Here is a 23,179-nt window from a genome sequence, read left to right as displayed (position 1 = left end):
CCTGCTCTCTGCTCTCTCCCTCTCTCTGCTTCACAGTTGTTAGGCAGGTGAAGGAAGCCATGTCCAACACTGAGGATTTGGTGGGGCTTTTGACTGATGCAAGAGCTTCAAGGGATTGAACTGTTTGTGATGTTAAGTACCCAAAGCCCCAACTCCAGTTCTCGTTTAAAGTTTCTATACATGAAAGTTTTTTCTTTCTTTTTTTTGCAGCAGATCCATGCAACCTCATTCCATTGGGCGAACTTTTGTAATTAACTTGTGCTTAAGATAAAACACTTGTACAGCTTTGGGCAAACAGTGCAATGTCAAGACAGAGTATTCTTTGTAATGAATAATAGAATATTCTCAATTATTGAGCACAAAATTATCTAGTGCCTTTAGTGTGCTAATTCAACCACGTTGGTGACACAAAAGGCCTCCTGACTGACAGCGCTTTCACTGGGCTGTGACCAAAGCCATGGAAGTGACATGAATGCGTTGGTGTTAATTTGCAGAAAGGGAGAATCCCACTGCTCAGCTCTAATTTTCCTTTGAGAGCCCCTGAGGTTTGATACAATGCAGACTGAACTCCTCCTGCCAGTCTACGTCTGCTGTGATTCCACTTGGAAGAAAAATACAAATATGCTGCAGCGTTCTCGCTGGCCTGTGACCAGTGTGTGTAGGTGTATAGACATATATGTCAGAGGGTGTCTCCACAAGACATTTCTGTCAATATTTGCATGAGTTCTACAGGGAAATGTGAAAAAAAAGGGAGGAGAGACTGTGTAAGAGGGAACGTGCAGTGTGTGCATTTATGTCTGGACAGTCGTCTGTGTGTGTAGACACTGTGAAGGTATGTAGATAAACTCACGCTCAGAAGCAGGCACTTGTTCTCCTTGATGGCACCCAGGCAACCGAGAAAGCCTGTTACCATGACGATGGCGCCGATGGCGATGACCATGTTGGCAGCCGACAGTGAGGGGGATGAGGGCGAGAAGGTGGCGAAGCTGCCCTGCGACACAGAGAGCCAGATGCCAACGCCGAGCAGCCCGCAGCCACATAACTGCAAGGAGAAAGATAAGACAGACGACAAGGTGAGACAAAAAACAAGAGGTAAGTCGCTCTCTTCAGGGTTAGCTACGGAAATTATTAACAGCCAAATTCATTTTTAGCTCTCCCCAGGCTGATTTTTGCTCACAATGACAGACCTTCGGAACAATATAGTAATCTCCAGAGTAAGGTTAGCTCTAAATGAACACAAGTCCCAGCTCAAAAAGCCCAATGCAACAGGCTTAATTTTCCTGGCTGTCCAGGGAATTGCCCACGCAGTCATCCAACAGCAAATACTGCTCAAAAAACAAGGGGTTTTACACCAATTACAACTATGATAAGCCAATAACTGCTCTGCAAGAGATTAGAGCAAAAATTGGACTTGGGCCGTGCTGGTTTTGCACATTTGAGCTGATTACATTAAATCCAGAACAAACAGAGATGTAATTACTGCCAACCCCCTAAAAAATGAAAACTTCTAAGCTTTACAAAATCCCCTGCAGTGGACTTGAACTTCACCTAGAGGGAGCAATTCCCTAATCTCACTCTGTCACCTTGCCAGCCCCCCCGCTGATGTGTGTATGGCCTGCAATGTGAGTCCATTAATGCAAGAAAGTGTTTATGGAAGGCTTTGATTGGCGGAAAGGAGCACCCTGCCTGCTGATGTGTTGGTCCATCTATCAGAGATAAGAACCATACAACATGCCCACCACACAATGAAATATAGGCTAGGATATAAAGTGGTGACATTTTTGCCTGCACCTAATGGAATAAAATACCCAGGGCAATCTTACCATGGATAAAAAAAATTCCAAATGATGTAAAATATGGAAAGGCTCCATGGTAAATCATTGCACTGCCACCTTTTCTTTCCCTTTATTCACAGAGCTCCCTTCTTCCTTTCTCATCTTCGCACCGCTGCTCCAGAACGCTTAAATGCCTGTCAGCAATATGTACAAGAAACCTGCTGTGCATGCAAACACACACTGAGCCACACACAAAAAGTATACAGTATACAAACACACCATCATCATCAGATAGGCATTGTGGCTAAATCTCAACCGTGTTCTCTTTCAGAATAAAATAGAGAATAATAAAGAATCCACCACACACTGCGCTAATTTTCTTGAGCTGACAAAATTAAACTGACAAACAGCACAGCTGATAATATACCTGGAAATGTGCTGCAGCACTTAAAGAATAAAGAAGTGTAGCTTTAGTCTGACAAAGGCAAACAAAGTGACTTAAAGCACATAACAAGCCTGCTGAGTGGCTCTCAGCGATGTTAGGTGATGATGTGAAAGAGTAACATGGGGGTTTCAGATGGAGGCTTCATGAGGTGATGAGAGAAGCCTCGGGTCTAATGAGTCCTATAGGATCTGTAGATACATAAACCGACCAAGCAACACCCTCTCAAGTGTTAGAGATGTGCAGTTTCACTCTCATTAACCCGTGACCTTTCAGCAGTGAGGTTTGACCTTGTGTGGGTTGACCTCCCTGGATGAGCATGCTTCAGTACAGGAAAATGAGTGATAGAAGAGCTTTCCTGAGAACTAAGAAACGACTAGATGCAATTAAAAGTGAGGACACAGAGAGAAAGAATCAGGACTGCTGTATGTGAATGACTCAGAGTAGATAAAAGCTCCGTTTGAGAGTGCTCAAATTCCTGCACTGATTGAATGCGCTGCCCAGGGTGTGATTTCGTGAAAGATTGTAGCCAGTGCTCTAATGAACAAAGTCTGAGCGCTACTGTCAGGGTCGATGGTGAGGGGGGCTGTGAACAGAGCCCGTCTATCAGACCCTGAGAGAAGGACACTTGTTTAGTCACACGTGGATGACAATAAAGTCGAACTGGATGTGAATGAATGGTCTGAGTAAGACCCCTCCTGAGACAGACAGAGAGAGGGGTGCAGTGGACTTTCAGACTTTCAATCACCCAACATCTAAATAATTCAGAGGTAGCTGAATTCGCTGGGAGGCACCTGCTGGCCCTTTATGCTTCCCTGATTAAAAACAGGAGAATGAAAACGTCAATTGAATATGCTGGTAAAGGTCATGTCCCTATGCAGAGCAGCTAATATATGGAATCACAGCTGACACTCTTCAGGAGGCTAGATTATATAGAGCGTAAGTAAGGGTTCGAGATAGCAAAGGAGGAATAGTAAATTTAAGAGGCCACCTAGATAGAGTGGATTTACGGTCCAGTGAGGGGAGAACCAGGAGGTTTAAGAGTCCAGGTGGGGAGGGATACAGTGCCTTCACTTAATTGTGTTTAATGCCCAGTGAAGGGAGCTCGGCCAAGTGTGTCGCTCTTTTAAGTGACTGTGAAACCACCCAGCCCCCCTGCTCAGTCTGTCTTATCTGTCTTTTAGAGCCTACCAGGAGTCTAATCTCTGTCCTGCTTCTACTACTACTACTACTAATACTACTACTACATGCTGTCAACAGACCTCTGAGAAGATGCCACAGGATATACCTACAGTATAAGCCCCAATCCCCTTTGATTATCTGACCTTAGCGTGTATGACCGAGGTTGACCCCGTGCCTCGATGCTGAGCTCCTTATCCTCTTTTAATTGTGGGATGTTTTGATATCCCATTTGTAGGTAAGGATCAAGGAATGGCCAAATACTGAAGAAGCTTGTAAAGAGTCATGGAGAAGACTTAGTATTAAGGAAGTGCTGCAGTGTCATTGTTATCTGAGTGTAGATGCAGCAGGGATATGATTAACATTTGGGCTGGATGAATAAATTGCCCCATTACCATATTTTCAAGGGATGTGGAAATACAAAAACAACAGTTCACGCAATAACGTTCCAATGTGTTTGCGATCTGGGTGACGTGATGCAAGTCAACACGCTGACTGATGCAATGACTTTTCCGATCTAAAACCAGCGTTCACACTTCTTATCACACACTTATCATCTGCCAATCATTGAATAAGAATGTCCCACAGTACTACCAACCTTACCATTGTTTACGTAAGATTGTTTGCTGGTTGGTGCGGCCCCCCATCTGCCAGCTTATCTATGGAACTTGACACAGTGTGACTCTACACCAATTATCTGTGCAGATAGAAACAACCAGCACAGGTGCTCGGGGCAATTACTCTACTTTCACTGTCCCTTCACTCCATGTGTGCAGCTTTACAGGCCACGGACCCATCATTAAGTAGCTGAGGATGATGGGTGACAGCTTGCCGGGTCCACAACTAGTTCAGTTTTAACAAGCTTCAACACAGTGTTGACTCTTTTTAGTACTCTAGGTTTTCAAATATGTATTTCTGCTTTAATTACAGTGAAACACTGTCAAAACAACTTGGCTGCTTTGTCTTGTTGATGTTCTATTTTGTCTTGTTGATATTCCCATGCATACATGCGGCGCAGACATGCCTCCTTCCTATCTATCACTTTGAAGGTTTCAGTCATATTTGAGGCTGATAGGAACATATCTTCCAGCCATGATAATGAAAAATTCTTAGCAGTCTGGAATACAAAACCGGCTGCTCTTAATGCTGAATTGAGTTCAAAAAGTTAAGAGCACTTCTAGCAGGAGGGACGTTACACTGGGTGCATGTAATTATGCTTGATACAAGGTCTTTTTTTTTCTTTTTTAATCGATGAAAAAGACTTAGAGCACACTGAGAGAATATGTGACCTTTTCATACATGTTAGGCAATATTTTGTGAGCACCTCTGTGGCAAGTCAAAATGTAGTCCAATGTTTAAATGTCATTTGTGAGAGAGGTGACAAAAGGAGCGGTGTAGAGGATAACATTCACTTTTTGGTGGTGGAAATTGGAGGACATGAGATGTGACTCTATCTAGCTGGATGAATGGGGCCCTGCTGTTTGGGCCCTGTAACAAGCTCAGGGTGAAAATAATTGCAATAACACTGTGCGAAGAAACTGTGAGCCAACTTTCCAAACAGGAAGGTGAGGTGAAGGGGGTCAACCATAAGGTGTGTGAAGCAGGGATAGAAGGTATTAAAGCCAGAAAGATTGGATGGACACGTGAGATGTGTATAAGAGAAAGAGATATTGAGCTTTGAGGGAGAGAAGAAGAAGAAAATAGAGGCTGACCCTTCATCCGAGCGGCTGGCTTGGAGAATTATCAGTTGCCGCAGTAACTGGCTCGGTGACACAGAGCCACCCAAGACAGGACCCCACTTCAATCTCCCAGAGAAGAAGGGGGTCTGAGGGTTGGATGGGTGCTGTGTGTGTGTGTGTGTGTGTGGAAGTTGGAGGACATTGACCTTTTCACACTCTGAGCTCTCAGAGAGGTCACCATGGGAGCACGTCCTGTCGTAAAGAATGACAGCTTTTGTCAAATTACTGCTGTCCTCTGTGGCTGCTCTCATCACAAGGGCTGAATGCCCCTGTGAAAGAGTTTATGAAGTTTTGAGTGATATGTGTGCATGTGTGGCTGTGAGTGTGTGTTGAAGCCGCTTACTTCGGTTTATTAAAATCTTTACAGCAAAGAGCCACAAGTAAATAACTGGTCATTGAAGAAGCCGTCATTTGCACAGAAATAATAATCTTCTATAAACATCGGCTGTGCCATACTGAAAACGAACCTTGTAATTAGCAAGCACTTCTACCATTACAGCAAAATGAAGCATAAAATTGGGGAAAATGCCAACCTGACTGCACTGCTTGGGGACAGAGCCATTTTATCACTTTACAATCCCTTCTGCCCTTTAGTGCAACTCCATCTTTCTTTTTATTGAAAATTTTTTTTTTTCCCTTTCTTGCAGCACACAACATCATCTGCTTTAGCCGGCATTGATTTTGTGCTGAAATGAAGACAGAGGATATTCACTTCAGAAAACAGAAGATTTTTCATTTCTCACCATGTGATCCTACAAGCCTGTGATTCATGTTACCATATAAGCACTAATGGCCTGCCAACTGTGAAAGAAACTGACAAACATAATAAAGCTATTGTAAACATCAAAAAGGAGAGAAAAGGCCCAAAAGTAAAGACGGGTTATTTGTATTTGCTTCCCAGCAAAGGAAAAAGTCTTCTTTGAGACATGCTATGAAAGAAAAGGAGTCATCTTATGAATAGGCTCCAGAGAGTGTTTGTGTGTTCCTGTCAGAAAAGGTTATTTTTTTAAGGTTTCTTCCTGATAAATCACTACTTTTGCTGCACTTATCCTCCGTGGTGACCATACTCGAGCAAAGAAAAACTCAGGCGAAAAGAATAGTATATTATTTTTCACATTATCACTCTTGATTTATTTTGACTCACCTTGTCCTTCTTGTCAAGCCTAAAGAAGCCTTGTTCTTTTCAGTTTATCATTACTAGCTAAGAGGTTGCTCAAAAAGCAAAAAGAAGTAAGGTCATTCTGATTAAGGCTAAGCCTCACTCCACAGCAGCTGTATCACACCAAACACAATGCATTAAAGCAATTTTACAACTGTACTTTGACTTTTGACACTTGCTATTAACAGTTCTTTGCTGGATCAAAGTGCACTAAACAACACTACAATGAATAAAACATCTTCATTTCAACAAGCCAACAGCTTCTGCAGCACAATCCACCACCCCACTGACCATTTGTACATTCAGTACATTACAAATAACCTATTTTTTACATGCAGCTCCCCTTTGTCATTAGCATGATTAGCTATTTCTCTTTGTTGCATGCTTACATTGGTCGTAAATGATAAATATATACAGAAGCAAGCAACTAATTGCACAAGCAAGACATGAAGCTGTGTATTTAGCCATATTAGCGCAAATATAATTGTTTTGAACGTGCTCAGCATACTGATTGCCTGCAGAGAAGTTGATTATACTGTAGTTAAGAAGTTTCTATTGATACTTTTTCACCATGAAGGAGCAAGCCACAAACTTTTCAGAACCACTTCTCAAGCCTACAAGGTGTAACTGCTTGATACTCAAGATGTTTCTCAGTTGAGCTTTCTTTTTGACTATGAAATCTTTTGTTCTTTAATGAAACATATGAAAAACAAATGTCAAGATGAGATACTTAGGGCAAGGGAAGCTGCTTCAAGAAATACATTTATCAATAAAAACAGACTTCTTGGGTTGTTGTAATAGGAAATAAACCTCTAACCCTTCCATGATGAAGCCCATGTGTTTCAGTACATCCCTTTACACAATATTTATCCTGATGATGGTACAGTAGACAAGCTTAACTGGAGGCAATATATATCTTTCCAGTAAAAATCCCCGCCCCTGTCTCCCCAGGCTTCCGAGGGGCATCCTAGTCATTCCCCTAGTGAATAGTATACAGCCGATGTGAGTTGTATAACAAGTAAATTATTCACAGGGTCTGCGATGGCGGCTTAGGGAAACAGTGCTTTCAGGCTCAGAATAAACATTGCATGAATTCAAAGGGCCAGGACAGATGCAGAACGTAAGATTAAAAAGCTATATCTGCCTTGTTAAAGTTTCATTCACCCAGTGGACTCCTGGTGGGTTCACACAATGCGAGAGATTACCTAGAAAATCATGCTGTCTGACAGACCAACTGATAACACCGTGCGGCTTTCTATGGACATGTACCCTTTCATTTGTGGACAGTTAAGTTTTTATGGGGTCAAGTGTATATTGTCATATAACATTTGAATTCTCTGCTGATATATTTCCACAGAGAAAGAGTTCCCACCATCCATCACATGCTTAGTCAAGCATCCAGAATGGTGCAATTCTGTGGTGGTCATGGTTGGATGCTTTAGCCTCCTTTACCCTGTTTAAAGGTTCTCAGTGATGCACCTATCCATGATGCAGGGCCTGCCATGTCTCCCTCCCTCTCTCTCCCAAGAAGAGCTGAAAGGCCTATTCACCGCAAAGTGACTCAAAATCAATCGCGCCAGGCAGGATTAAAGACAGACAAGCCGTTCTCTGCTGGTCCAGAGCTACCCCTGCTGTCTTCGCTCACACATCCACGCTCTTTCACACCTGACAACAGCCTCTACCCTTAGAGGACAAGACACAAAAAGAAAGAAAGCCAGGACAATGTCAGAAGAAACGCTATTAGACATCCCTGACTAATTCTACCGTTAGATCTCTACCATCCTAACAAGACTCTTCAATCAGCCTAAGAACCCACAGGCACTTCAATTATGCATTGAGAACAAGTAGGGGAGCACCACGACGAGGAAAATCATCCAATGACTGGAGCCAAAAAGCGATGCAGCTCTGCTTGCCACAGTCAGTCAGAGAGTGAGAGCGTGGATGGAGACTTAGAGAGATGCACAGGGAAATGGGGCCTGCTGAGTACAAAGCCAAGAGCCAAAGACCAAAGCCCTGGTCCAAATACAGACAAATACTGCCACAGGAGAGCAGAGCTCCTTTACTTCTTCATGCTGTGGATGCAAGGCGGCTACAGGGATGACAGCTGCGATGTCTTACTGCTATCGCTTCCTTGTCGGCTCAGAACCAATGCTTAGAAACCCAGTGTGCTCAGTCCTTTAAAGAGATGAAGGACCATAAAAATCCCAGTGATGTTCTAATGAGGACAATGAGATATAAATACATAAACGGAGCTGATAAGAGTGGGAGACGTTCCTAACACAAGGCGCTAATTAAATGTGAATATTGCTGCTTGCTGTTGACATCAAAGGTGTTTATGAAGATATCTTATGAGGCGTTTGCGTACAATAAAAAGTCAACACGTTAATAAAATAAATATCTATTTATGTGAAGGCAGTGCTTTTTTACGAGTGCCTGTTTTCCCCCACATAAACTGCCTCGTCTGTAGAGGCACACAAACATTTGGCTCGTATAAATATCTCACTCTGGTCTGCCAGTGCAGCCATGCCGAAAATCCTCAGAGGCGGGCAGACGGTTGGACAGTCTCCCATTGAGTTTCACTAGTTGAAGGGCTTAATGAGCGTGCTGGCTCAGCAGAGGTAGAGCATGGCCAGAGACCTGTGTGTTAGACAGGTTAGACGCTCAACCTGTTCCCTGCACAGTACCTGGAGCAGAGGGCCAAAGGGCTCAAGGAAATGGGAAATCCCTAATACACTATATGTCAGCTGTAGTGTAAGCTGACGCATCACATGGTTTGTTACACAGAACCATCTGAGAGGTTGTCCTTGGAAACTGTTTGAAAAAGGGCAGGCACTTTCAAAAAATAGCTGGCAGGTGATTGGATGAACCACCACTGTCTTACCTTGCGAGGCAGCTGGATTCGCAAGATCGCAAGATCACGCGAGAATCCTGACTGGAACCACCGGTGGTTCGGACACAAGCGCGTAACTTGAAGCCTGACATGATAGATTCTTACATGATCTCGTGAATCCAGCTGCCTCGCAAGGTAAGCTAGAGTGTGCTGTAAGTAAAAGGCTCAGCACATTTCTCTGCTCCTTTTCACTCCTCCTAGTATCAAAATGAGCCCAAGACTGTGGAGAGTGAGACAGTGAAGGGCAACAACTAAATTGTCTTGTATGGGGGTCAGACTGTCCATATGCTTCATACACCCACATGTCTCCACTTGCGTCCCTGTTTCAGAAAACAACAAAAAACAAAAACAAAACAATAACCTCCACAAACAACATCTACAACCCTTGTCTATTTTTTCTTTCCTAATGGGCATAGGGCCTTTGTGGAATGAACTGAGGTGACATTGGCTGGCTATGTTTGAGATTGCCAGAAGAGCAAAACATGTCGTTACAAATGTATTTCAAGTGCCTGACAATTGCTGGCCTAAAATGAGGTGAAAAGCAGCCTTGGGATTTCTCCCTGGAAATGAGCGAAGCACTTGCGCATTGTTAATGGTTTTATCTACAGGGTCAGTCTGCCTGACCTTGTGCAAAAACAGGCTGCTGGGTTCACTGTGAGCTGTTCAGGGAGAAAGGTGATACTAAATGTGCATGTGTTAGTGCGCCTCTGTGTGTGTGCATGCTGGTGTGTGTCTATTAGATGGTTTATTATCTCATTTCACTTGGAAAAAGCATGGAGTGGGCGCGTGGCCTTGCTGCAGGGGTGCTCTGAGTACTGCACAGCCCACCAAGATCTGACCTGCTGCTGCTGCTATTGCTGGAGCATAACATCCATTAGAGACACTGGCGCAAGCGCATGGCCTATAACATTTCACTACAATGTGATGAAGGCTTACACTCACTCATAATGAACAGAAAGAATTTTATTTGCCAATGGGTATGGTGGCTGGAACCCAAAATGAATATGAGGGGGTTACGTGAAGCACAACTCTGTGCCTGTGCAGAAACAGGTCGTGTCTATCCAGTATTTGTGCTTCGCAGAGGGGCGGAACAAATTTTTAACAAATGCATAAGAGTAAAATTGTGAACATCTAAGCATATGTTTATTCCTGGAGCAGCGGTACTGTGAATGGAAACACTCCTGTTATGCAATGCGAGGCATTATGCATCCCCAGAGGGGCAGAGGGAGATGAAGATGCAAAATATGCACATCCGCTTAAGTGAAAACCAGAGCACCAGGCGGATGCCTAGCGAGAAAAGAGGATATTCAGATTGAAAGACATATAATCAATAGTCACTCTGCCTGCCATGCCAGAGGGTAAATGACTATTTCCCTGCACTTATAAAGGGTTTTTAATATGGTTTTCTCTTCATACAGTAAGTTATTCACCACACTGTTAAAGACAGAGCTAAGGGAAGATACTGTTAAGGGAGAGGTTTGCTAATGTTATTACACCCCTTGCTATGAAGTGATAAAGTAGCCTGACAGTGTACTACTGAGCCTTTTATTATTGGCCCTGTTCCCTCTCCCCTTATATCTTATTTTTCTCCTGTTGCTTCTTTTCCCGCTGCAGGAAACACTACTTTTTAGCCATTTTCACTAAAGCATGTTGAAGTACGTCCTCTAATTCATGTCATAAGTCATACTGTATTATGCTTCTTTGGGAATATTGCAGACCTTCTGGAATAAGGGAATACTACAGAAAACAGGCTCTCTCTCTCCTTTTCCCCTCTCTCTTTTAGTCAGTTTGCTTCACCACAAATCCTGGAAAATTGACTTTCTGTTGTAAATGTGTTCCACAACTGACTTCATGTTGGAGATAATAAACTCAGATAGTGAGGAAACATGGAGTGAAAACAAGACCTTACATTAACCAATACAGAGAGCCAATCTGTATTCATAGAGGTGCAGTGTGTCTGCGGGCGCCGTTTGAATGTTGATGACGCTTTGTCTGCATCTGCTCCTCATCCAGAGGGGAACAGGGGGGAAGTGATTCTATTTCACCTTTGGCATGCCAGCCACAGCACCTGAGTCTTGTCTAAAGGCCAAAAAGCTCTGCTCATCCATCATTATGAAAACCTACTAATGTAGACAAGACTGAGAGGTAAAGAGAAAAAAACAATAGACGCAAGATACCTTGGCCTTAACAGCTGTATTTACAAAAATTTGATTTTTCTTGAAATAATTAATTCGCAACCACAATGAGACTTCCTTGCTTAGGAAAAAACTTCTAACTTTTAATGTGCCTCAAATTACATTCTATTGCCATATGGGGAAGCCCTAATCAGTGTTCCCTGTAGTAGTTGCAGAATCTATCCCCCTTTATACCTCTGCTCTCCCTCAGAATCCCATTGCTCCTTTTTGTTCATTCAAAAACAGCTCAAGTGGGATGACGGAGTGAGAATTAGGAGGTATTGTGTGTGTCTGAGGCTCTGTGAGGATATGAAACTTTTCGGGGGAAGGCTCCCCAAAGATATGACCTTCAGTCAGCACTTGAGAGTCGTAAAACCTCTCTGACAGTTTCCACTCAATACACACACAACATACTCTTGCTCCACACTCACGCCACATGCTAATGTGGATTGAGGTCTGAGCACTACTGAGAAATAACAGCCCGTCCATCACCACAAAAACGCACACTTCTATTAAGTGCGGTCTTCCCTTTTTGACTAGTGTAAGGGTCAGGATTTAGTGGCAGAAAAGCTTCCTTGACTGGCTCTGCCCCTGTTCCTTTCCTCTCCAATCCATCCCTAAATGGCTCATTGGAGGCGCCTTTACAGTTGACATGCCAATTAGTGCAGAAGGGAAATGGACTGTGTAACTACTCTTTTCTGGTCAGCCAACGCATGAATCCCCATCAGCCCTTCATCTCGATGCACTGGACCGCAAAAAGAGACATATCACTAAATAATAGTAGGGCATCAATCCCTGTATTAATGTTGTGATATAATCATAGCTGTATTATTTGCTGTAACCCACCTCGGGCTGTAAGAAAATGAGATGAGGAGCGAAAGAGGAGGGAGAATAAATGAGGCCTCATTCAGGCAGTAATGTTGCATTGAAGATGCTGTAAGACGACTCCATCAGTGACCTACGTTGGACAGTCAACCCACATCAACTCCCACAACTCCACTTCCTAGTCTGAGCAAATGCAAGGTCAGGAATCACACTAGTACATAAAAGATATGTGGCTGGAGGCGTCAATAAGATGAAGAAGGTTAAACAGTAATGCTCCTCATTAAAGAGTATTCTTGTTTTCAGGGAACAGGATAACTAGCATGGATGACAGACTGAGAGAGGAACATTTGGATCAATGCCTGCTCAGACACAGTATTGGAATAAATCAATACTCATTAGATCCGCAGTTAAGTCTGTCAGAAAACAAATACTCTGTACTCTACGAACTTGCCTCGAGCTTGTCATACTAACCCTTTCAACGTCATATACAGTATGTTATTCCCTGATGAGCGTGTGAAAGATAAGGAGCCTGTTTCATGTCGGAGCAATCCGAGAACTCTCGGTCAGCTGGCGCAGAGAAGTGTGGGGTCTCAGTTGTTTCAGTTGGTGCTTTAAATTACACCCTTATTCAGTATGTGCACACACACACACACACACACACACACACACACACGCACTGTCACACATTCAGCCCCGTCCGCACATCCCACAAGTGTGCATATTTTATAACACTTAGCTATGGATGGCTCCAAAATGCCCTGTAGGGACAGTTAATATGTGCATGAAAAGTACTACAGTCATTCATTTTAATGACAACTTATATCATCTTCTTTTATGGTATAAGTCCAGACTTCTAATTTTAACAGTTGCCCTATATATTCCTGACATTGAATCTTTCTTTTCATAGTTTTTAATGAATATAATGTCCATACTACAATTTAACCAGTTTCTGTTTTTTTTCTTTGTGGTTGAGATTCTACTTCTGTCTGCTGCCAATAGTACCTCTGGTGGATTAAATGACCAAGAATATCTCTTCAGTTCTTGAACCACTATATTAGATGAGACACTTATAATCAGTAAAACCACAGCTCAATTTAGTAATGCATAGCCAAGTGTCTGAGTGAAGTGTCTGAAGTATCTGTGAGACTTGAAAAGAGTGGCTGCATTTCAGAAAAGAAAAAAAAAAAAAGTAAATAACTACACAAATGGATATCTGCCATATCAAAATGGTAGACTCATGCTATCAGGCTAAAATTTCTTCTAAACAAATAGACCCTTTCATTCACCTCTTGAAAAATCATATGCTCATCACTGTAGAGCATATTGTTAAAATCACATAATATGTACTATGGATTGAATAATTAAAGGAACTGTGCAGTGTTACGCTCACAAGGCCACATGCGTGCCTGTGTGCTGATTGCATGTGCATGTATTTCACTTTCCAGTTGCCACTAGTGACCCCCAGTCATCACTTGAAGAATTTTAGCGCCGGCAGTGGAGGCCAGTCTGTCATCAGAAACGAGTTCAAAGACAAAGCTAACAGGAGGATTCATTTCAACAGAATATTGTGTGTAATTTTTGTACGTGATTGCCACACTGCCACACTGGCTGTTAGCTTGATCACAAGCCAAGGCGTGAGTCACACTGGGAGAGATTTTGTCAAGTGCCCTCAAATATGAAATATGGTAATCCTAAAAGACTTTAACCTTTCCCTTTTTCAGTCAGTGGAGCTGTACACAAATTTTGCCATCTTGCTTAAAATAATTTACACGACAACAGATCCACTTTATAGCACAACTATTTAAAATCAAGGCAGCCAAAAGTCTCAGAGCAGGGACACAAAAAAGCCAGAAGTGGGACGAAGCCTCAACATCAAAATCATCAAATATGTAAGAATTTTAAAAGTCAAAGATCTGATGTGCTAATTTTGTATGCCAAATTAAACTTTTTTCCTGTATTTTCTGCCCAAACTGCAAAGCAGAAGAAATTCACTTTAATTTATTAGTTGAAGGTTGGTTATTTAATCCAATTCAAAACCTTCAGTGTTGGTACTACTTGATCTGAGCTCTGCTTTTGATACAGTCGATCACAAAATTATTTTAAATAGACTGAGGGATCACATTGGACTGTCGGGAACTGTTTTTAACTGGTTTTCCTCTTATCTTTCTGGCAGAGAGTTCTTTGTTGCGATTGATGATAACTTCTCCAAAACCTCCAAAATAACCTCTGGGGTTCCCAAAGGATCAATTTAGGGCAACTTCTTTTGCATATATATATATATATGTTTCTATGTTTCCCTTGGTGATGTCATGAGGAAACACAGCATCTCCATAGTTATACTGATTCCCTTTTTAATGTATTTTTACATATTAATGTCTGGATGTCACAAAAAAAGGACCAGAAGGAGAGAACGCATTACACCTGTTTTAAAGTCCTTACATTGGTTGCCTGTCATTTTCCATATTGATTTTAAAATTCTTTTACTTGTTTTTAAAGCATTTGCTTTGTGGTCTTGCACTGGCATATACTGCATGTCTCACATGCTTACAGTGTATGAACCAGTACGGCCCCTCAGGTCCTCTGACACCAGTCTGTTAGTTATTCCAAGGACAGGACTAAAACCTTTGGTGAGGCAGCTTTAGCTTTTATGCTCCGAGCTGCTGGAATGCTGGATGAGGATCTGAGAGCAGCTGGAAGTGTTGAAATCTTTACACGTAAACTTCAAACCGACTTCTTCACCTGGCTTTTGATTAAAAAAGGTTTATAGACATTATTTACTTTATTCATTTATTTTTGTTATGAAATTTTATTCTATTTTCTTTTATTATTAATAATAATATTATATATTTTTTATGTTTCTTATCGAATTTAATTGTCTTTTTTGTTTTGTTTATCTAGTTTTGTAGTCTAGTTTTTAATTAACTCTATTTTTTTATTATTATTATTATAGCGTTTAAATCTATTATTACATTTTTATCTTTTATTTCATTTTTATTTTTTCCCATGCATTGGTCTCAAATTGTTTTTTCTCTTTTTTGTTGTTTGTTTGTTTGTCACTTGTTCTGTCTTATTATCGGCTTGTCGGTCATCTGTGAAACCCTTGAGATGATTTTATTTATTCTGCCTCAAAATGTTGTGATTATGTATTTGAGAGGGAGGCTGAGTGGCTCTCATGTGGGTAAACTCTTGCTGGCAAACAGGATTTCACACAGGCGGACAAACCTCTACTCCATCCCAAAAAACATGATTACAGAGTAATACAACAAGATACAAATCCTTTACAAATGCCTGTGACTACTGTATCTTCAGCAATGAGTTTACCATTCCCTGCCAGTGTAGGAGGAACGAACTGTTCGACAATTATGAAAAATACAAGCAAGTACAAATTGGGAACTTGTATAGATGAGATTTTCTCTGGGATTATCGATGTAATTGTTCCACAAACTGATCCTTGTTGGTTCAGACACAGAAATGCTTCATGTATGATGCCTATAACTGTATTTCTCAAGCTCTCTCAACCTCTACCCCTCGCACTCTGGTGTGAAACCTGTAGTGTAGTGTAGTTAGTATGCGGGGGGTGAGGGTTCACATCAGAGAACTGCAGGAGAGGTCACATTTAACTCTGGCCTCACATGTAGTAGCACAGCAGATAATCTTCAGATTCATTTACTGTTTATTGTGTGCATGTGTGTGTGTGAGAGTCTGAATGTGTAAAAACCCCTTTCGGCCCTCCCTGGTTCCTAGAATAGAGAGGTGTGTGTGACTATCACAGAGCGTTTCATGCCTCTCTGGTTGCTTTTGTTAACTGTGTCCTCGTGGGAACACCATAGCCCCTGGCTGATTTAGAGACCTGTCAAGCACGCCTGTGGTCCAGGTCAGTGTCAGGGGGTTAAGCTAGGTCAGGTGCCCGGAAGGAAAATGACACAAGTAAGCAAAAACCTTCTGAATTATTTCCTGTCACGCCAACTTCTCTTTTCATAGCGACATCCAGTGATTTAAATGCAAAGTGAACAGAGGAGGAGGAGAAGCTGCAGGCTGTAGGCTTTATGTGGGAGTTGACGGCTGACGGGTTCGTCATTTGAGAGTCCCCTTGGAATAGCAGTTGTGAATAAATACCTGGAGTACATGCTGTGAGTTTGGAAGAGTTGGAAACTATGTTGTTTTCTTTTTACAAAAAAAGTACAAAGAGTTCTAAGAGATACTAAATTAAAGTTATTATACCCAGTCAAGCGCATAGTTTAGGCAGAAGTTGATTTGCTAAAGGAATGCAGTATTCACAATGAAAGTTTCAGGGACAGACTGACCCTGGCATTAACTGGGTTGTCCACCTTGAATTTCAAAGGAGCTACTGTATTTCCAATGATTTTCTCACATTGTATCTATCCTGTCCAAGGTAGCAAAGACTAAACCTTCTCTATAAATGGTAAAAGAAGTCTGATGCAATTATCGAAAGAGGAATGTTGTATTTGCCTTTTAGTCAGGTTGTTGGTATGTTTTGTTGTTTTGTGAAGCCTATATATCTGTGGAAACTACAGAGAATATGTGTTTTGTTTTCCCATATGTCAATATGGAGGCCATCATGTTTTTTTTTTTGTTGTTTTTTTTTAAATGGTAAACTCAACATTTATCAAAAAATGTTGGTTGATGTCACATTTTGTAGATAGTTTGTATGCTATTGTGCCTTTTTTTTCTCTCATAATTGGTTTTTGAAATTTGAAAACTGCAAAACTGAATAGAAGTGAAATAATGACATAATTGTATTTTTTGTGTTTGCTGTGAGTCTTACATTTTTTCTTCACTGATTACCTTTTTACAGTACAAGCAGTACCAAGTCAGTAGCAAAAAGGTAGCCTACTGACACCTCATTGATGTCTATTTGTCACGTGACCCTTGCCCTTGCAGGTTGTCGTGGTTCCCCCTTCGGTTCCCTTTTTTTAAATTGTCTCTTAATTGCCAGAGTCATGATGCTAGAGGCTGAGCCTAAATCTTCAAGGCCAAGGAATCCAGTGGTTTTAATTAGAATAAGGTACAGATGATCAAGGTCATCATTTTTGGTAGCCATCTTGAATTCTGTCGAGCAAAGAAAAGAAATTTGCTTTTTAAAATCTAGGAGCTGAGGCATGTCCAGTTTTCCCGTCCAGTGCATTCTGCCATTGCCAGTGTTTCTACAAGAGGACCTGAATTGCCACTCATCATAGAGAGTATTACTGTAGGTCTACATGCCCGGTCAGTAAAACCCTGAATCCCTCTGGCCCATATAATGCAGTAAGGTCAGCTCAAGTCCAACTAGCCGTAGAGCTGATTGAGGTGGTTATATATAGATAGCGCTGGCAAGCTAACTTGTACAGGGGACCAGGCTGGGGCGCTGTCACAAGGCCTATGTTGATTTAGTGTAAGATCTTTAATCTAAAATCAGCCAGTGGCGTAATGGAGCCAGACCCTTTTCCATGACACAAACCAGAACAATATTTCCCTGGTGGGTTGAGTAGATGAAGTGAATCAATTCAAAATAAATGGAGGATGATGAGACATTAGTTGTGCGTGCACTTGAGGACGGCAGCCGAGGGTGTAAGAGGGAGATCTCAAAAAGCAGGGCAGCAAGGGGGCATGGTGGGGGGGTCAACCATTTACCTCTGTGACTCCAAGGGAACATGCCTGTGGGATTCAGGGTACATGATCTGAATAGCCCAGTATTTTGGAAGATGTTAATGTGAGTGAGGCTATGCAGTGTATGTGAGCACAGGGTTTTAGTTGGAGAGTGGCAGGGTGACCACCAATGTCACGGGCATAGCAAATATCACACACTCCAAGGCAAGAAAATGACTCATTCTGACGGTGCTTTTTACAGTTATACATGATGAAGTTAAGTTTAAATTAAAGTAGATGAGATTGAAAGGTCGATCAAGTATATGATGCTCAAACTACATAGTGTTTGTTTAATCCTAGCCTAATTCGGAAATCTTAATGCATAGAGCCACCCAGATGTACCCCATAAGCAAAAAGTGGCTTGAGAAGACAGTACCGCCTATAAAGAGAGTGAATATAAAGTGAGCATTAACTCAGAAACAGAGAAATCTGCACTTTTTGATATACATTGTAAAGTACTCTTTACTTTCTGTCCTGATATGGGAAAAAAGTACTTTTCAGTCACATGAAATGAGACAAAATGAGTGGGGACATTATAGTCTAAAAGACTATATGGCATAGTTTTTGAAAAAAAAAAAAAAAATCCTCTTTTTTTGAGTAAATGCATTTTTCAGGATAGAAATTATGAGTGGCAGGTCTGTAAGTAACTTTATTTATATAACACCTTTCGAGAGCAGAGATGTCACAAAGTGTTTCACAGTAGAAATATATGTATATGAGTATGTTTTTTCTTACTGCACTTAAGTCACATCTTATTCTTTCTTGCCAATTTGCATCACAAGGGGATTCTTTGGTTGATAGGCTTCCTTATAATAAAAATGGAAAAACATTCATTAAGCTTGATCTTCAGACTCCGGACACACACTCATCATGCGTGAGTGCAAAAAAGAAATCTCATTCATGTGCATCTTGAAATGAAAATGAAAGTAGAAACAGAGAGAAACAGCAGCGCATAACCAATGAAGACTTTAGACAGGCTGTAATTTTTTTTTTTTTTTTTTTTTTTGCTGTTAAAATGAAGCAAAAATCAGTTGGTGGTGAAAAGACATCATCCATCTCTAACATTAATTATTAAGTTCATTACACACCACATTCCAGATATTGTATGGACCACTATGGGCACGGAGACGTACACACACACACACAATCTTTTGTAAAGTGTGGAAAAAAAGTAATAAAAAAAATAATAACAAACTAATCAATCAACAAATGTGCGTGTGTTTGTATGTGTGTGTGTGAGTCATGTATACTGTATTCAAGGGCTGGCAGAGCAACAGAGGAGGTGGAGCAGAGGTGTATCTCTCTAAATGTCAGAGACGATTAATTAACTTAAGCTACATCTGTCATCCATGCTGCTCATAGTTAGCTTAGTAAACAGACTTTCAGAGCTAATCCCTGTTAGCTGAGCACAAATAGGAGGGATTGTGGAAATGAAGACTTTTACGGCAGTCAGCCAAAAGATTAAATCTGACTTGGGAGTTAAGACAGGCTGACTGAATGGACTTCTTACAGTTTAATGACACTGCCTGCCACTAAAATAAAATCGAAAGCTTTGCCTAGAATGATTATTTTTATGTTTGGGAATAAGTTTAACTTTTGGGGAGGTATTCTATCATCAAAAAGACCTGGCCTTAATCCCTTTTATTCCTTGTATCTGGTTAGTATGCAGGCTTCGTGTCAGATTGCTTGACTGGAAGGCAAATAAGGGAATTACTGTACATGGCCAATCTTTTCAAAACCTCCCCCGAATATCTGCTTTTATATGTTGGTCGACTGAGGGAAAAAGGAAGCCTTTCATGTTGGGTAACAGGATGAAAGTTTCACATCTGATGGATGATGGTCTCTTTTTGGAATGAATAAAAATGAGAATGAGACTGGAGTTTCAGTGTGGAGGAAGAGAGCTCAGTGGATTTGTTTTGAAAAGTTTAACAAATCTCACATTTGTTGAAAGGCCAGAGAGGACATTTTTAGTAAGTATGCCTCTTAATTATCACAAAATACGCATTCCTGATTTCCAGAAAACGAACTAATTAACATCAGAAAATAGTTTTCTCATCATCAAATGAAAAGAACCTTTACCCATAACCTCTATGGCTTTTGGAACTTTTCAAAAATTCTAAATGTCACAGACAACCATATTGGTAGACAGCCTGGTGTGATGAAAGGCTCTGTAGCTTATCTTTCCCAAAACACCAAACCTATTGTGCTTTTTCCATAGAAAGATATAGGCATGATTCATCATTTAGAGTTAAAGAGCTAAGACCAAACATGCTAATGTGCTTTTGCAGAATTTTAGAAAATGACAACCTAATTTTCTAAAAACACGAAGAAAAAGCTGATTTTCTGCTGCACTTTGCTCCCGCCATCAGTGAGAAACACAAAAACTGGAGCTGAAAAACTGAACCACGAGAGGAAAAGACTGATTTGACCTCTTTGCTAAGTTATGAAGAAATAATACTAGCTTAATTAAGTTGAGTGGTTCCACACCATTTCCCCCAGAAGTCTTGCCCTGCTTTCTTTTCTCCTAAGCCATAGAATCACTCCTCCAAAGGCAATAATCACTTCATTTTACAGTGCTCTCCATCATGATCCTCCTTGAAAGGTTAATCTACATCCCCTGTGTCACCTCACAAGAGAGCTCCTATTATGATGGAGCAGGCCTTTCAAATTATCTGATCATCTCTGTGCTCTTCATGTGGCCAATCCCATGTAATCTAACATAAACTCAACACTGGCAGAAAGGCTTTTAAATCGTGGTTTGATCAGTTCCCCTCTGACTGAGAGGGAGAGTGACAGAAAGACAAAAAGGGAGAAAGACAATAAAGGGGCCAAGGGGCCATTGGCTCCCCCACTTTACCCTCCTCTCACATTCTTTTTAAGTCACCATTCACTGTATCCCCTCAAATGCCCCTATATTGAAATGATTATGGTGAAAAGAAACAGGAGGTTTTCTGTGAATCATAGAACACAGTAAAATGAACACAAAAGCTGTGAGTGTGTCACCAAAGCTTTGGGTCTGTCCTGTAGGTCCTGTGGGCTGCCACTGCTTCAACCCTGAATGTTTAGAGCCTAGTACTGTGTATTCCTGGTCCTCAAAACTGGTAGAAATATGGTGCTGCACAGAACAAGATGCATACAGGCCGTGGATGTATTACAGGCGGTAAAGTTAGTGTTTACAGTGAGCAGAGTGGGTTTCCAGTGTTTCAGGCTTTCCTCCACATTACAGCACAGAGATTGGTCCATAATGAAAAGTAAGCGCAGAGAGCACAAAAGCCTCAAATTCAACAATTACAAACCACCTTCCATGAATTTTGCTTCTTTTACTTCTCTAGTATTGCACATCCATAACATAATCTACTGAAATAACCGTCAAAATACAGCTATTAATGGGACTCAGGCAAGTCTGAAACGTGTTAGATTAATGTCTGAATCTTACCATAATGTTGTTCAGGTGTCACTGAATGTAATCCGGGATTTTGCAGAAACATTAGAACTGATGTTCTGTTTGTTGCCCACAGCTGGCCGTGTGTCTTTCCTTTGACTCACACAGCAGATGAAACGATAAGTGCGTCTTTAAATTGAGAGGGTGATGTACACATTTATGCACGAGGCACAGCAGCGGTAATTGCATTAACACTGGATGGGTCAGGATCTGACGGTAATTAATGTTCTGTGTTATGCTAACCATCTACACTGTTGACTGTATATAAAGAGGTCAGCTGTAACAAACAGATTACAGGTTTACATGGTAGAATTGTTTGTAAAAAGCAGCACTTACGGATGAATCCCTGATCTCCATCAGAGCTTTTTATTTTAAGTAGCTAAAAGTCCAAGATAAGCCTAAAGGCCGTACCAACTTGGTCCGATCCAGCAAGTCCAGTTAGAGTAACATTAATGTGTTTAAAGGCTGATCAGAAAAACACTGCACAGTGATCTGTAATACTCACAACTCTGGGAAGTTATCACGCTGCAACCCTATTTAGTGCGCACGTGTGGAATGTGTCTGAGTCCGCAGACCCCTGAAAAGTATGAATGGAACCATGTGCACGTTCACGGTCCGCGTGCAAGTCCACAGCTGTCTGCGGACGCGTAACGCGTAAAGTATGAAAAGGACACACACACTTTTTGGCCCCCACTCTTCTGAAATGAATCTGGCGCCCCTGTCTTAGGGGGAGTATACAGTGTGTTGAAATAAAACTGTAAGAATATCACATGGTTAGTCAAGTATCCCTGTGGTTTAGAATGATGTCAGAGAGGATTCTCATTAAATCAGATCAATACAGGATAGGGTGTTTGTTTATTCACCAACAACACAACACGACACAAAATGCAAAGTGAATACTGCCTTCTAAGACTGCTGCCAGAAAATCCAGTTGGCCTCACAGAACAGGGTGTTTCTATCACAAAACACCTTGTTCAATTCTTTAAAAGAACAATTTGTTTTGTACCTGTTAAAACATGAGCAGCTACTTAAGCCTTTGCTAATACAATTAATAACATGTTTAAAAGAAACATCACATTATCAACATCTGTGGCATGACAGATGTTGCTGAATAATTCAGAGCACACACGTCACACTGTAACAATGCTGGTGCTGATTCATAAGCATTTAATTCCTTCAAAACATACAGTGTTTTAATTTAAATTGTGTCAGTGCTTATTTATTTTTCTTGCTTTAGAAAATCTAAACATAATAAATTTAGAACTCATGAGTCTAATGCATCACAAAGCAACACATATTTAAAGGAAATAAAGAACAGATCTGCATGCAGAACACATACGCCTTCGCTCTTATTCCTGCTGTGTGGCTGAATGAATGAATGCTGTGATGTTTTGTGAGTGTGCGCAGAATTTAACCCCCTGACACATGCTCTCTTGATTTCCATTAAAACAAAGATTTCCTAGGGCGCTATCACTGAGTTGGCCTGGCAAACAAGTGTTAACCCTAAAGGCTGTTTGGGCAAAGACAGCGACACGGTTTGAAGGGTACTCATGAGAGGTATATTATAAATGGCTGTTTTGAAGATTAGAATCTTGCTGCTTTTATGTTATCTTTTTAACTCCAGTCCATCTTCATTTTACGGAAACTCATTAGCAAACGTGCACATTCACAATGACACTTGTTCCTTCTATGAAAAAAGCTATAAAAATACAAATCTTCATCACAAGACAGAAGCTTCAAAATTGGATTTTTGTGGTGCAAATGCTGAGGACCGAGGACAAAGATTAACAGGGGGAAGTACTTAACATGTGCAATTACTGTGGCACCTGAGCAGTATTGTGGCATTTCGGTGTGTGGATGATGAAGCTTAACGCAGCGGCTTGAGCAAACCGGGCAGGAAGTCGCTGC

The 23,179-nt window shown here is 41.2% G+C and overlaps 1 protein-coding gene across 3 annotated transcripts in view; it reads right to left on the bottom strand.

Annotated features, from left to right (window-relative positions):
• Positions 1–23,179, bottom strand: part of tspan9a (tetraspanin 9a) — a 167,027-nt gene that overhangs the window by 20,508 nt on the left and 123,340 nt on the right. For all 3 annotated transcript variants that reach the window (XM_067589129.1, XM_067589131.1, XM_067589128.1), the window contains one exon: positions 851–1,042. In XM_067589129.1, coding sequence (XP_067445230.1) covers positions 851–1,042 — 192 coding nt within the window. The remainder of the gene's footprint in view (positions 1–850; positions 1,043–23,179) is intronic.

This window comes from Thunnus thynnus, chromosome 5, assembly GCF_963924715.1.
Source record: "Thunnus thynnus chromosome 5, fThuThy2.1, whole genome shotgun sequence".
In the NCBI taxonomy this organism is placed as follows: Eukaryota; Metazoa; Chordata; class Actinopteri; order Scombriformes; family Scombridae; genus Thunnus; species Thunnus thynnus.
The sequence above is the reverse complement of the archived record's forward strand: the minus strand, read 5'-3'. Positions and strand labels throughout refer to the sequence as shown.